The following is a 15,725-nucleotide window of genomic DNA, read 5'->3' as shown; positions in this document are numbered from 1 at the left end:
TTGCGCCATTTATATGGCCGCCATTTGGTTTGGCTAAAAATCATATTTTTAGTAGATTTTGATAAAAGTTGATTAAATTTATGATTGAAAAGTTGATAAAAGTTGTGGTTCCCATAGGAAATGAGTTTGGGGAAAAAAGAGTTTTAAAATTTTTGGGGCCAAACCAAGGCATAGTGTTTTTAAAGAAGCATCATAGCCTAGCTATCTACCTTATTTGACATGTTATTGTTTGAAATGGGTTAAATGATGAATGGTGATATGACTATTTATAGCTTTTTCAAGTTATTGCCATTTTCATACTGCAGTAATGGCTCAGAGAGATTTTAATTTTTTTTGGAATTGTTTTTCGATTAGCGAGAAATATTCCAAATGAAGGAGGACCGTACAATCTGTGAGCAGCATTACTAGATAATGACATCAAACGCATCATGTTTATGATGGAGTATCTCAACTAGATAAGTTGTGGTTCCCATATGTATTATTTAAAGAAAACTGGGATGATGGGCCTTCTTGCTGAAGATTGAATACAAATAATTATTTTATTTTGTCAGGGAAAACCACAATGCCCTACCCAAAGGGCTAAACTTTGAACAGTGCCTATCTTATTCAGCCACGCTTCTTGTATAGTTGACAAGATGGATTTAACCAGTTTCTGGCAATGTACTACTATTTTACTTTAAAAATTCTTTTCCTGTAGAATGTTTTACTCAAGGTCACATCTTAGAAAGAAATAAAGATGTAGTACATTGAATTTCTGTTCTTTAATCTTCCTAGTTTTGGAATCCCTTAGTTGCTTTTGAATGGAATAACCGTGTAAAGAAGAGAGCAAATGCTCGATAAGTTAAGACACAAATCATGTATAAGTTTTTCTAACTGTTCGCTTGATCAGAATCCTGTTATCCGTCCTTTGGCTGAGCAAGACTCTCAAAGTTTGCAGCGATTGCTTCATGAAATACCCCTTTGGGTTAAAAATCCCGATTATGACCGTGTACGTATTTGGTTATTTAATCACTTCTATTGCACTCTTTTCTTCTTATTGATCGCCGTTTAATGTTTATTTTTCACCTTGCTTTATCTTCTGGAGTGAAGATTGACTGGCTTAACAAGTTCCTCGAGGTTATGTGGCCTTTCCTGGACAAGGTACTGTTTTGTATTGTCTGTTGCTTTGTCATTAACTTTTAACCTTATTTATGACTTCCATTTCTTACCTTTCTGCATCAAATACTTATGCTTAAAACATTGCACAGGCAATTTGCAAGACGGCCAAAAATATTGCGAATCCCATTATTGCTGAACAAATTCCAAAATATAAAATTGAATCAGTTGAATTTGAAGAATTAACACTGGGTTCTCTGCCGCCCACTTTTCAAGGTAAGTCATGTGATTACTTTTAATTTGGCTAAATTATTGTTTTATACAGTAATCCATTTCAGCATAAATCAGAATTTGGTCTTGACATTAAATGTACATGAAGAAATAATTTTGTACAAGGTAAAAGACATCAGTTCATTGCATTATATGTGCTTGTATAAAAATTATTGCTAAATAGAGGACTATATTTGATAAAACATAATCTTACACCAAGAACAGTGCTTGAGCTGCAAATATACTTCTAATACTAGTTTAATGGAATGGATGAAAGCCTCTTTGCTGAAAATGTCTTGAGCTATGTTTGGCCCTTTAATGCCTTAGAGATTTAGCAAATGTATCAAGGACAAGTTTCTTTGTAGTGTTTTAGGTTATCGTGAATTATTTTTATGCACAAATTTGAATGTGGAGAAAGTATGAATTAGGTTCAAAACAGAATCTCATGGTAGTGATTCCAGTCCTCCTACAGAAGCTACAATCTTCGCATGCTAAAGGAAACTGAAAGAAGAAAGAACAGAGAAATTTATCAATTCTTAGCAATGGCCTTATAAAGTGAATTTCAAGAAATAGCTAAGTTCGAACAGGGGAAAGAGTACAAGAATGAAAAAGATTATGATTTTTGAAGCCTTTACTGGTGAGAGAGATTGGAAAGAACTGGGAATTTTTATGTTATAAGTTTTATATGGCCGCAGAGAATATGTTTCATTATGCAGAACTCTCTTTATATTGTTAGATAAACTTTTCATGGCAGGTATGAAGGTTTTTGTTACTGAAGAAAAAGAATTGATTATGGAGCCTACTCTGAAATGGGCAGGGAATCCTAATGTCACATTGGTTATTAAAGCATTCGGTCTAAAAGCAACTGTTCAGGTTGTGTGCTCATCTAAATGCTATGAGATAGTGTATTGCTGACTTTTATCTTTGATTCTGACACTGTTTTAGGTTTAGATTGAAAATATGAATTTGTTATTTAAATGTTGCAGGTTGTGGATTTGCAAATCTTTGCTCAACCACGCATCACCTTGAAGCCCCTTGTTCCAAGCTTTCCTTGTTTTGCCAAAATTGTCGTCTCTCTCATGGAGAAGGTATGTTATGGTTCTTTAAGAATCAAATTGTGAGGCACATTAAATATTTGAATCCTCAGGAACTGTTTTTTTAAAATAGTGTAAGAGTGATAATGTTCATCGAATGCATCGAATTCAAGTTTATACATTCACTGAGATGCTTTTAAAACAAGTTCAAGAATGTAGGAATATCAATTGTACTGTTTTTCAAGACTCGGTTAATATACTTAAATACTTCTAAACGCATACACGAGTTCTGCTTGTTTATTTTTCGCTTGAATAGCTTCCATTCTTTTTGCAGCCACATGTTGACTTTGGACTTAATGTTGTTGGGGCTGATCTTATGTCAATTCCTGGTCTTTACACGTTTGTACAGGTACAATCCCCTTTCAGTCAATTCTATATAAAAGCTTATGATGTATTGATGTCTAATCTTGAAAAACGTGGCATTTGCAAATAAAACGAATATGACCAATGATTCCACCAATATTATGCTGTTTCGGAACAATCGATGCATCAAAATTTAGAACTATTCTGCATTGAATAGGTAATCTGAAAACTCATATATATATGTCTTAGCGTGGCTGATGAAAGATAAGGCTAGTCTACTTTTTGTATTATGTCCCCCGTTTCTCTTAGAGAATGTTTAGCTAAGCTTAAAATGTTAACATATAAGTAAATAATTTCTAAAATGAATAATTTTTATTTTGTGAAAGTTGAAATTAAGTTACTTCTTTTCATGGTAGGGTATTTTTTATTTACATTTCAGAAAAAAGTAAGTAATCGTGTTTGGAGACAATAAGTTACTTAAAAGTAGCTTTATATTATTAAGCTCAGCTAAAAATTTTCGTCCTATGTCTTAAAACTTGTTATCTGGAATTTCATAAGCTTACATGAGCTTTATGGACATAAACTTTTGTACCTTGACATTTCTGCGCTACAATTGTTTTAACCGATTTAATTATGATATTAGTCATATCATATGCATGCTAACATTTGTGTGAATCTTCTCTTCAGGAGCTTATTAAAGATCAAGTTGCAAACATGTATCTGTGGCCTAAAACCCTAGAAGTGGAAATTCTGGATCCTACTAAGTATGTATTTTTTAATATATATAGATGATAAGATCGCAAAAAAACTTGCTTCCAGGAGGGTCTTTCATACGCGTACTAATTAATTCTCTTGGAACCTTTAGAGCTATGAAGAGGCCTGTTGGGATTCTCCATGTGAAGGTTCTGAGGGCAATGAAGCTGAGAAAGAAAGACTTGTTAGGTGCATCAGATCCGTATGTGAAACTGAAAATCACTGAATCTAAGGCTCCATCAAAGAAGACTGCAGTGAAACATAAGAATTTGAACCCTGAGTGGAATGAGGAATTTAGTATTGTTGTTAAAGATCCAGAATCGCAAGCTCTGGAGCTTATTGTATATGACTGGGAACAGGTATATGTTTCCCATTACAGGTTGAATTTGTTCATTCTTTTTTTTTTTTTTTCCTGATTTTTCTCCTATGTACTCAAGCTGTTTATATTACTACGTAGGTGGGGAAACATGACAAGATGGGCACGAATGTAGTTCCTTTAAAGGAACTTACCCCTTATGAACCAAAAGTCATGACACTGGATCTTCTCAAGAACCTAAATCAAAATGATGCTCAAGATGATAAGTTTCGTGGTCAGCTTGTGTTAGAGCTGACTTACAAACCTTTCAAGGAGGATGATATGTCAAAAGATCTTGACAATCCATTACAAAAGGCTCCTGAAGAAACACCACCTGGTGGAGGGGTACTAGTGGTTGTAGTCCATGAAGCTCAAGATGTTGAAGGAAAGCACCACAATAACCCTTATGTGCGTATCATTTTCAAAGGAGAGGAGCGCAAAACTAAGGTGTGTGACTAACTTTTTTCTCTCGTGTGTTTGTTTGAATTTGCTAAAAGAAGCTCTTCTGGTCTCTTAAATTTGGTTGGTAATGCACTTATAAATTGTTTTGTTGATACTAATGACCAAGATTCGCACTCTAGACCATCTGTACTTCATGTTTATGTGATTAAACAATCAGTGACATGTTTGGTAGGGAGGATTAGATAACACTCGACAATTTACAGAAAAAAAAAAGAAGTTAAAATAAAAAATGAAAATAGAACCCATGGCATGGACTTATTGTAGATATCATAAACTGTTAGAAGATTTGCAGCTAAAATAAAGTAAATTCTTTTGTTCCTGGTTCACTGATAACAGTCCACCATTTGTTTCAATGCCACCATAGCCTTAGCATAGTTTGTAATTGTGTCTTGTGCTCTTGATGCATACATATGATTTCTTTCGTTAATACAGCACGTAAAGAAAAACAGAGATCCAAGATGGGAAGAGGAGTTCACATTCATGTTGGAAGAACCTCCGTTGAAAGAGAAGCTACATGTGGAGGTACTCAGCACCTCAACAAGAATCGGCCTGCTGCATCCCAAGGTATATTGAGCACATTTTCTTGCACTACTGCGCAATACTGCTCAGAACAAATAGTTGCTCAAAACAATTTTTTTGTGCAACTCAATGTATGGATATTGCATATAGTAGGACGTAAAGAAATAATGGCGAAAAGCTTTAGAAGTTTGGTCCTTCTGTATTGAACCTTGGTTGCTACAACGATTTGGAAGGAGACAGTCTAATGCAATAGAACATTTATGATTGTTCATTTTGCACATGTAGTGCATATATTAGACGCTCGAATTGCTAGCTGTTTCTCAATCTTTGTTTCTGGTGATTAACTGTCTGTATTTTATGTTTCAAAAATTAGGAAACATTGGGCTATGTCAATATCAGCCTCGCAGATGTTGTCAACAACAAAAGGATCAATGAGAAATACCATCTCATAGATTCAAAGAATGGAAAGATTCAAATTGAGCTGCAATGGCGTACATCATCTTGATTTCTTAACACCACCTCGACCCTGCGGAGAGAATTGTGTTTACAAATATACTATGTATTTTGGTCATGGTTATATTAAAATCTTTGTACGTTGCTTGTGTACATTATCGCGGCTGGAGCTTGATGTGAGGTGAATTACTGTATTTGTATTTTCTTTGTGAGGAAAAAGAAAGAAAGAAATAAAAATCATGTTGTATGGGAAAATGTGGAATCCATTTTATCGACTAATCTTCATGAAAATTATTCTGATTGTTTTCCATCTCATTGCATACTGTTGAAATCAATAGATGCATGTATAGAATATGTTGATTATCATGTTGTAATTTCACTAGGCGGAATTTAATTCTCGACCTCCGTCAAGAAAAAGAACTAAGAAATTTTTTTTCGACTATATTTTTACCATTATTATGCTAATGTAGATTGACCTCATGGGAAGGAGGAACATAGGGGTTGTTGGAGCTCTATTTTTATTAAAAAATGCATTTTGAAATAGCGTTACGATGGAGAATGATGGTTAAAAAATAGGTAACAGTTTTGAGTTTTTGTGTAATATTATTTTATTGAAAAATGTGTTATTGAAATAACGTCAAAACACTGTTGAAAATATATTTTAATGAAAAAAAGGGGTTCAAATAAGGGCTTGATTGCACCAAATACAACGTCAAATGTAATCTGAAGAGATAGATTTTTCTTAAGTGCTAAAAATGAAAACCTACGCGATAACTCAAACGGCCCATTATAAAATGGGCCGAACGCTGAGGGCCACGCTGTTTTGTCATTTGAAACCAATCAGCCCAATAAAAGCCCAATATTCCAGTTCGTGGTCAAGTCGTCATCATTTTCCTTATTTGACTCTGTTCTATTTCTCCTATTTTTATGTGCTAGTCGTTTTTCAAATTATCCTATCTCATCGTATCATCGAACTCTCAGAGGTGCGATTTTCAGAATTCCAATGGCGAAGCCTATAGTCGATGCGGACTACCTTAAGGAAATCGAAAAGGCCCGCCGTGAACTCCGCGCTCTTATCTCCAACAAAAACTGTGCCCCTATCATGCTTCGCTTAGCGTACCCTCTCTCTCTATCTAATTACTATTTAGGTTTTTTCCCCAGAAATGATGATCGTGTAAAAGTTCATTACTTGATTTTTTTTATTGAATTTAAAGGTGGCATGATGCGGGGACGTATGACGTGAATACGAAGACCGGAGGTCCTAATGGTTCGATTCGCAACGAGGAGGAGTACACTCATGGCGCTAATAGTGGATTGAAAATTGCTCTCGATTTTTCCGGTTAGTTTACTCGTTTTCAGGATCTAACTTCTGCTTTACCTTGAATTATTTCTTTATTTGAAGGATGTACTGCTATGGTGCTAGCTTTTTTGCTTGGAATGCTTTTACTGTCCAGTGGAGTATTTCTTTGACTAACTATGGCTTGAATTCTCATTATTAGTGGATTTTATTGATTCTGCAACTTTTGGCAGAAAAATGACGTTTTGTGGAAGAAATTTGTGTGAATTTGATAGTCAAACATATTTCAGTCTATCTTGTAGCACGAAAATGATTTAGGATTTAAATTGAATGGGGACTTTTTTGATGGGTTGCTTTGTGTCTAATTGCAGAACAAGTAAAGTCCAAATGTGGAAAGATTACATACGCAGACCTATACCAGGTAGCTATGTCAAATTTTGAAATTCTTTTGGAGGGTTCACTGGTTTTTTTTGGAATTCGAAGTGTGTGAGGATGTTTGATCAATTCACGTACTGGATTTGTCCACAACTATCATAAGTTTGACATGAAGTATAATAAATTTTGAGGTATTAACTAAGGATTAAAATTGATAAATTGAGACTTGGTAGTTGGTACTTTTGATACACTAGTCATGTTTGCATGGTAGTTGGTACTTTTGATACACTAGTCATGTTTGCATGTTGAGATAACACTAGGCAAAAAAAGCTTAAATTTTTGGAGAGAAATTAATTGTTCATTTACTGACTTATTCAGTGCTGGTTAGTGGTTATGTTAGCTGCTAGTGGTAATTAGATGTAGGTTGCTGATTCTTTTAGGTTTGGTTTACTTGAAAAATAATTGCTTCTTAAGTGATGAACTACTGATTATCTAAAATGGCAATAAGAGAGTCAGTCAGAATGAAAGAATTGGATGACTAAGATATTAAATGCAATAAATTCGATATTATCATGATGGCCAATATCAGGAGAATTGAATGGGTCGAATTAAACCAGATAGAATCTGTGGATCTAGTGAAGGATATGAATTGGTTGGAATTGAATCAGATGCTGTATGACTATTTCGTTAGCTCTGATTCGCGATTCTGGGAACTCACCTTAGTGATTACAATCAGTAAAATCTTAATATCGAACAATGAATCATATGATTTCAATACGATGAATATTTTGGTGTAAGTCAAGTTTAGTGTCTAAAATGTGCCATTCAAAACATGCATGAAAGCAGAAATAATTTTCTGCAATTTCTATATTGAATAGCTATGCATAGAGCTCCCAATTTATAGTACAAATAGGGTGAGGGGAAAAAGGAAAGGAATCTCCTAAATTAGGACTTGAGAATCATCTTTCTTTGAGTTAGTGCCATGTGTGCATGGAACCCAGTTGCTGCACGTATTATTCCCAAACATCATCTAATGTCATTTCCTTTAATTTTTTTCTGAAGGCATTGCCCTCACTTTTTCTTAGTGTTCTGCATTTGCAAACATCTTCCTAGAAAAAAAGGGCTCTAATTGATGGATAAATTGAGAGTAAACTGACATGCTAATGACATATTTTTACTATAGCTCGCTGGTGTTGTTGCTGTTGAGGTAACTGGGGGCCCCACAATTAACTTTGTTCCTGGTAGAAAGGTATGCCAACCTCTCTTACATAGAGATATCCATTTGTCTTGTGCAACAAATCTGGCAATTCATGCTTTGAAATCGATTTCTAGTCTACTTGGATTCCCTCATACTGACATGTTATATTAATGGCAACAATAACAATGTTGACGCTAGCTATCTTATCTATCTTTCAGGATTCAAATGTTTCTCCTAGGGAAGGGCGACTTCCAGATGCTAAAAAAGGTTTTTGAGTGAATCTCTTTAGTTTTTAAGAGAAAGATCTTGAAATATAACCTCTTCACCCCTGCTTCCACTGTCCTCTACACCAAAGAAGAAAAATTCCTGAATCTGAATATTTGCATTTGCATTTGTATTTGTTTTTCTTTATTTCCTCTTTTAAGAACTCTGAAATTTGAATTTTCTTGCCATATATATTTATCTTGCCTACTATAGATTGAATTTGCAACTCGAACGAACCACTCTATCTGATGTTGCATTACAGTTGTTCTATAGTCACGGTTTATCATATTAGACGTACAGTATTTTCTTTTCTAGTATTTATATTCTTCTACATAAGATGTTCAAAGGTATTTTTGACTTGATTCAACTTCCACTTGCATATATTACTTTTCAAGGGTCATTTTTACATGATCTGCTCATGTCTTAGATTTAAACTGATAGAATCACATTACTTGTGATACTTTAGGAAGCAGACTGCTTATTTGAAGCATTTTGAAATTATTGTGTATGTGTTTACATTGAAAACTGATTTGGAGTTTGATCTTAAATATTGTTTTGTATTTTGATGCTAGGTGTGCCACATCTGAGGGAGGTATTTTACCGGATGGGTTTATCTGACAAGGACATTGTGGCACTATCAGGTGGCCATACCCTGGTAATCTCTATTCCTAATGTTCTTTGCATCATACCTTAGACCATTTCCAAAGCAGGAAAAATATCTCATGAAAACCAAGAAACTCTTTTTATGTTACTATTGACTGGAAAAAAGGAAACATGATGAACTTGATATGTATGGTTTTGCAGGGAAGGGCGCATCCTGAAAGATCAGGTTTTGATGGGCCTTGGACTAAAGAGCCATTGAAATTTGACAATTCATATTTTGTGTAAGCATTTTGGATAGATTTAACCTTCTTTTTTTTTTGATATCAGTTTCATAATCTTTCCATATTATTGTAAGTTTCTCTTTTTTCTATCTAATATCAGGGAACTACTCAAGGGGGAAAGTGAAGGGTTGCTTAAACTACCAACAGATACAGCTTTACTGGAGGATCCTGAGTTTCGTCGTTATGTTGAGCTGTATGCTAAGGTAATATGTGGTTCAACTGCATGATTAATGCAGCTTTATCATCATGTGCAGTTAATTCTCTGACAATCCAAGTTAGTTGAATCAGTTTCGTGTATGAAATGAAAATTTTTCAAAGCCCTTCTTTTTTGGTTTTATTTGATGAATCTAAAATTCGTTGAAAGGAAAAAGGAGAAACCTGTTAAGATTTCGGTTTCCCTATTTTTTTTATTTTTTATTTTTATTTATTTATTTTTAATACAAGGAGTCATCATTATAATTTATTTTATCATCACCAGAAGAGAGACAGAGAGAGCATTAAGAAAAAAAAAAAAAAACACAGAATGAGGGTGTGCAATTTCTCTTGTAAACTTTTTTTTTTCAACTTAGTGAATTACTACAATGGTAAAAAGAGGGCATTTTCTCTAGCATTGAGAAAAACTTCTATAACTTGCCTGTTATTGTACGTCTATTTTTCTTCTTGCTATTTTATTGCTTTTTCTAGTATAAAATTCAGGTTTCAAATTCTCAACAAAATGCACCCATACAAGGAGTTGGGTATACCAGACATGCCAAACTTTTCCAGTGGAACATATAGTGCACGTGCTTCGCATAATAAGCTCAAGTTTTTCGTTCCTTGTTAGAATATAATTTTAATCCCTTTATTACACGTAGGGGTTAATTTATTTGGCAGCATGAATGGTGTAAATTTATGGTTTAAAGAGCCAAATTCACCCTACTATTCAAGATGATGTATTTTTTCGTCAATGAACTAATTTAGGTAAGATGGTTTATCATTTTGTGCTCATTTGATAATTTGCAATTCTTGGTGCTTGCAGGATGAAGATGCCTTCTTTAAAGATTATGCAGAATCTCATAAGAAACTTTCAGAACTAGGGTTCACTCCATCTGGTTCAAAGGCAATTGTAAAAGATGGCACTGTACTGTCTCAAAGTGCTGTTGGAGTTGCTGTTGCTGCAGCTGTGGTGATCCTGAGCTACTTATATGAAGTCAGAAAAAAGATGAAATAAATTGGGACATCAATCATCTTTTCCACACATTTGAAGCTAATTCTACATTAATCATAAAACAGATCTGGGCTCTGCCCTGGAGCACAGTAATTCGTATTTGAAATAACACACTGAGGCTATATGTGGAAAGTAGATGAATCATGAATTAGCGGAAAATTGTGGAAACTTCTTGATACATATTGAAATAAATATTGTATTGTTGGGATGAAATATAGATTGGCTTATGTTTTACTACTATGTGCTAATCAAGGAAGTTCATTTCAGATGGGAGCCTAATTTCTACAAGTTAGTTGTGTAGGAATTACAGTCTTCTTTTCCTCTTATTTGCCTTGGAGGATTAATATAATTGATTCCGAGTTCATATTTTAGGTTATTAATGATTTGAATCTTAGATTTTCATATTTCATATCATTGGTATACAACTCAAATAATTGAAAGGGAGCATTTTTCTTGGCATTAATGGTCGGATCCTGAGGTGTCCTCCTGACCAGGGAACTGCCCAAATTCCTATATATATAGTATTGACAACCTATTTTGTGTCCTGTCATTAACAAATGATGTTGTGAGAGGTCATTTTCTATGCTATGGGTCACTTTAACTATGTAATGTTACCCACTTGGTGAATATTGGCGAAGTTGGTTTAGCAGGGTGAATGATTGGAATAGCTTAAGAGTGTGTTTGGGAGTTGTTTTTAAATTGCTTAAATTATAAATTCAGATATAAATGAGTGGTAAATAAGTGAATAGTATTTGTTGATCATAATGACAGATAAATTAGATGGTAAAGGTAAAAATATTCAGGTATAGTTTTCTCTATTTTCAATGTATGAGTTCCCTAATCATTTACAAAATATCCATCGTTCACAGTATGGCATATATTTTGAATGCTAGAGAATCAATTGGCATTTAATATGGGACCATCATGTAATTATGTCCAATTCCTTTTGCTTTTGCTTTGCAAGGGAGAGAGGGATTTCCAGCCTTGATTTATGCCCTAACTGATGCCCTAACAATCATATCATTTAAAATCGCCCCGGCCCCAGCTCTATCTTGATCGACCCCACTCCCGACCAAGGCTACTGGTTCTTCACATGTTCAATAGTGATTTTTGATCATGTCCATTTTGATACAAGCCTGAAAATCCAACAAATATTATAATAACCATCGTTTATGCTACTAGGCCCCTCTCACAACTAGAGCTTGTTTGAAACTCATAAATGTAGAAAATGAGTTTTTAATAGTGATTTTTAAAAGAATGTATGGTTAAAAAGTAGAGAAAAGTTTTTTATATACGTATAAAATGTTTTATTTTGTAAATGTGTAGTTAAAAATTATCTTATAGCAAACCATACATTAAATCAATGGGAATCAATCAGGCCCTATCATTAGAGCCCTCCAACATTTTTCAATAGCCACCCACGCTCTACAGGCATGCAACAGAGTAATTTATTATTAAAAAAAAAAAATCATTTTAGGGCCAACCCGTCTTTCAGTGGATCAGGGTTTGACATTGCCCCTACCTCTAGACGTAATCTTAGCTACGACGACTTCCATGGCATGGTTTCATTCACTTTAACAGCTAAGAATCACTCCACTCGGACACGTTCAATATAAAACAAAAGGAGATGTGAGTGAAAATGTGAACAATCTGAAAAGAATAAAAATCAAATTCTAAGACAAGGAAATCCTCATTTCTCCAGTCTCAACACTGTAACTATGACAAGCAAAAACAACACTTGATTTCTATAAAAAGTGAATACAGAAAACATGAAGGAAATAGTAAAATCAAAAAACAAGAAGGGAAAAATTACATAGAAAAAGGTCCAAAACACAAGGCAAAATACATAATCATCTCATTGGCCATGAGCTACCTATGATAATATAAGCCTGAATTTAGCATCAGTGATGCTAAGCAACGGTCTAGATAACATGCAAATGTCGTTAATTGACGGATCACCTTAAAAGCAATGTCATATCACCTGCATGTCATCTAGATTGGTGCTACATAACCTTATTCTGTAAGGCTCGAAATCCATTAACGAGATTTGATTATTCCAATTTACAAAGGATCTATTCGAGTAACCACAACGGGGCTCCGAACAACATGCCTTCCATCTGTCCAAGAAAGTGATCCAAACACAGCACCCGAATCATCCAATACTAGATTCTTGCTATCGACTGATATTGTTACATAGTAGCTCAGTTTTCTGACATTCTCCGAAAAAACAAGCTGTCCGGGGTTAACGGTCACCTTCACCCCCTTCGGGGGCTCGACCTTCAATCCGTAAACTGAATTTGCCTCCCCAACATTTGTCACCGTCCTAATGAATGTCTGGCTTGACACTCCAGTCGATGAGCTCGGAAACAATGCTGTGATAGATGGGTAATTCAGATTCTCTGGTAATGGCTTCCTCATTGGACAATTTACAGGCGATCGTGTAATAACCTGAATTGTCTTAGGACCATACTCAATCGCGCACAAGAAGTTAACATAATCGTTGTTTGTCAAGTCATAAACAAGCCCTGGATCCATTGCTAAATCAAGATTCAAATGTCCAGCACCAAAATCATATGGAGTGGCTGGTTTTCCAGTTGATTCATCGATCATTGGTTTGAACGAATTATCAATCAAACTCGCAGTTGTCATCATGGCTGATTTTAGAGCTGCAGGGCTCCAATCTGGATGTGCAGATTTAAGCAATGCTGCAGCCCCACTTACATGAGGACAAGACATAGATGTGCCAGACAAAATATTGAACTCAGTCTTTCGAGTATCAGAATCTAAACCGGTTGGACCAACTGCATCGGTCCAAGCAGCCAAGATATTTACCCCGGGTGCAATCAGATCAGGTTTCAAGATTTCTGGGTTCAGACCATTCGGCCCTCTGCCGGAAAATGAGGCCACAACCGGAGCCGGTTTGATTCCAATTACAGTGCCCTGGAAATTAATTGTTGCACTTGCAGTTGGATTTGATGCTACATAGGCCTTTATAGCATCTCCTTCCTTAGAACCAACAGCACAAGCTGGAAGTAAATGAGCATCACCCACTAGACCTTCACCATTGGAAGCACCATTAGCAAGGATCATTCCTAAACCACCAGCCTTCTTAACAACCAAGCCTTTCGCAACACGAGGACTACTCCCTCGATCACAAATCACAATTTTACCTTTCACTAAACTAGGATCAATTGAATTTTCCATACAGAGTGAAGCAGAGAGCACCCCGGATTTACCTGGATAAACCAGAGGATACATTTTACCGTTTAATGGCGCACCAGCATATAAAGATACACCGGAGAGTTTCCTTCCGTCGCCAAGAATTACGTTGGCCGGGAAATCCCGATCAATTGTGCCGCCACCAACAGTTGTCAGCCAGGGCGCCAAGTTAGTCACTGACATTCCATTAGGCCCATCATTTCCACCTGAAGAGGAAACAAATATACCTCTAGAAACCGCACCATATGCTCCTATAGCAATCGGATCGAGATAATATGGAGAAGAAATTCCGTCCCCGCCACCAATAGAAATGGAAATGACATCGACTCCATCATTAACAGCCGCATCAAATGCCGCCAGAATATCGGAATCAAAGCAGCCGGAACTCTTCCAGCAAACTTTGTAAACAGCCAACCTTGCTTTTGGTGCCACGCCTTTAGCAATTCCAGAGGCATAGTCTTCCATGCTGGCCTTGAATGCATGCCTTCCAGCAGCAGTCGACGCCGTGTGAGTTCCATGGCCGTCGGCATCTCTTGGGGATTTAAATTCGATGGTTTGATTAATTCCGCCAGCAATTCCACCAAAACCAGACGAAGCTTCATGGCCTTTAGAGAAAAACCTCGCTCCAATGATTTTTCTGTTACAATTCTTAGCTGTGAATTTAACCCCAGTATTGCACGCTCCCTTCCAGCGTTTTGGAACAGGGCCCAGATTCAGATCCGAGAAGCTCCTGTGCTCGGGCCATATTCCTGTATCAAAAAGTCCAATGATGACATCGGACCCATAATCAGATTCCGACCAGAGGCCACGCTGGTTCCTCAGCCCAAGGAATTGCGGCGACCTGGTGGTGTGGAGGTGGCGCCGCCGGTCCTCGAATACGGCGAGAATTGAGGGATGCTTCAGAACTGAAGCGGCTTGCGACGGAGTTAACGAGGCAGAGAAGCCATGGAAAACGGTTTCGTATACATGAAGGATGCTTGTGGAGTCGCTGAACTCCGAGGTGTACCAGTGATAATGTGTAGGAAAAATAGACGGCTTGGATTCGCTGTCTACTCTGATAATGTAAGTTTTAGCTGTTTTGTCAGCCGCAATTTGGGTCACTGAGAATAGGAAGAGAAATAATTGAAGAAAAATTGAAGCCATGAGAGAGGGAGTGGAGTGTGGATGTTTAGTGAGAGAAAATGCAGTGCTGGAGGTGATATATATATAAGAGGAGGGATTATTCTCTTTTTAAAGAAATTGAAAATTTGTTTTAAGAGAGAATTGCAGCATTGATCCCTAACTCTCTAGCAACTTGACATAATTTGACGAGAAAGAGGAAATGCTCCAAAAAAACTGCATTGAAAGAAAAATCCAAAGAAACATGATGGTGGACTGTGGCGGACGCATACATTTAGATTTAGTGGGATACAATCAAAATTATTAAAAATTTACAAAAATATTATGTATTCTACAAAAACACATGCATATGATCACTACCATAGATTCACAAATCTCATATATATGATAAATAACAATTCTCAAAACATTTCAAATAATCTCACATATATGATGAATAACAATTTTTAAAGAATTTTCAAATTAAATATATCAAATGACAAAATAATTTCAACTCTCTCAATTGTTCGATCGTTGTTGGAACTCTATTCTAAATTTTAAAAAAAAAAAAAAAAAAAACCAAGTTGAAGATGGTGGGTCAAGTGATCCACTAGGACCTTGAGTGGGTCTGCCACTGATGGTGGAGGCACTAGATTTGACATGGTGGGAGGAAGAAAAGAGGCGGGTCAACTATACAACAGAGGAACAACTAATGATGGTAGAATATGATAGGAAGGAAATGATAAGTATCCTTTTAATTACAAGTGAGGTTTCATCTGTATCGAAATCACATACATTACATGTGAGATTTGACAGATATAGGGTTCGTTTGAAAAATTGTTTTTTATATTAAAAAGTTTCTTTTTAAGCTTATAGGAT

The 15,725-nt window shown here is 35.9% G+C and overlaps 3 protein-coding genes across 3 annotated transcripts; 2 read left to right on the top strand and 1 right to left on the bottom strand.

Moving 5' to 3' along the window:
- The first annotated feature begins 90 nt into the window (after positions 1-90).
- On the top strand, positions 91-5,619 carry LOC111374887 (synaptotagmin-1-like). The gene is made up of 11 exons (XM_022997646.1): positions 91-988; positions 1,090-1,140; positions 1,248-1,371; positions 2,120-2,238; positions 2,352-2,453; positions 2,734-2,808; positions 3,450-3,526; positions 3,628-3,874; positions 3,973-4,317; positions 4,765-4,896; positions 5,225-5,619. Exons 1-11 carry the CDS (start codon positions 830-832, stop codon positions 5,354-5,356), a joined length of 1,563 nt encoding a protein of 520 aa, XP_022853414.1. The 5' UTR covers positions 91-829; the 3' UTR covers positions 5,357-5,619.
- Positions 5,620-6,226: 607 nt separating this feature from the next.
- LOC111374886 (L-ascorbate peroxidase 3) lies at positions 6,227-10,802 on the top strand. Its single transcript, XM_022997645.1, has 9 exons — positions 6,227-6,420; positions 6,519-6,643; positions 6,973-7,022; positions 8,160-8,225; positions 8,393-8,441; positions 9,011-9,093; positions 9,243-9,322; positions 9,423-9,525; positions 10,341-10,802. Exons 1-9 carry the CDS (start codon positions 6,308-6,310, stop codon positions 10,530-10,532), a joined length of 861 nt encoding a protein of 286 aa, XP_022853413.1. The 5' UTR covers positions 6,227-6,307; the 3' UTR covers positions 10,533-10,802.
- A 1,444-nt stretch (positions 10,803-12,246) lies between these two features.
- LOC111374885 (subtilisin-like protease SBT1.6) lies at positions 12,247-14,944 on the bottom strand. Its single transcript, XM_022997644.1, has one exon. The coding sequence runs from the start codon at positions 14,889-14,891 to the stop codon at positions 12,591-12,593; it is 2,301 nt and encodes a 766-aa protein (XP_022853412.1). The 5' UTR covers positions 14,892-14,944; the 3' UTR covers positions 12,247-12,590.
- Between the last annotated feature and the right edge of the window lie 781 nt (positions 14,945-15,725).

The sequence above is a fragment of the Olea europaea genome, unplaced genomic scaffold (genome assembly GCF_002742605.1).
Source record: "Olea europaea var. sylvestris unplaced genomic scaffold, O_europaea_v1 scaffold1302, whole genome shotgun sequence".
In the NCBI taxonomy this organism is placed as follows: domain Eukaryota; kingdom Viridiplantae; phylum Streptophyta; class Magnoliopsida; order Lamiales; family Oleaceae; genus Olea; species Olea europaea.
The sequence above is the reverse complement of the archived record's forward strand: the minus strand, read 5'-3'. Positions and strand labels throughout refer to the sequence as shown.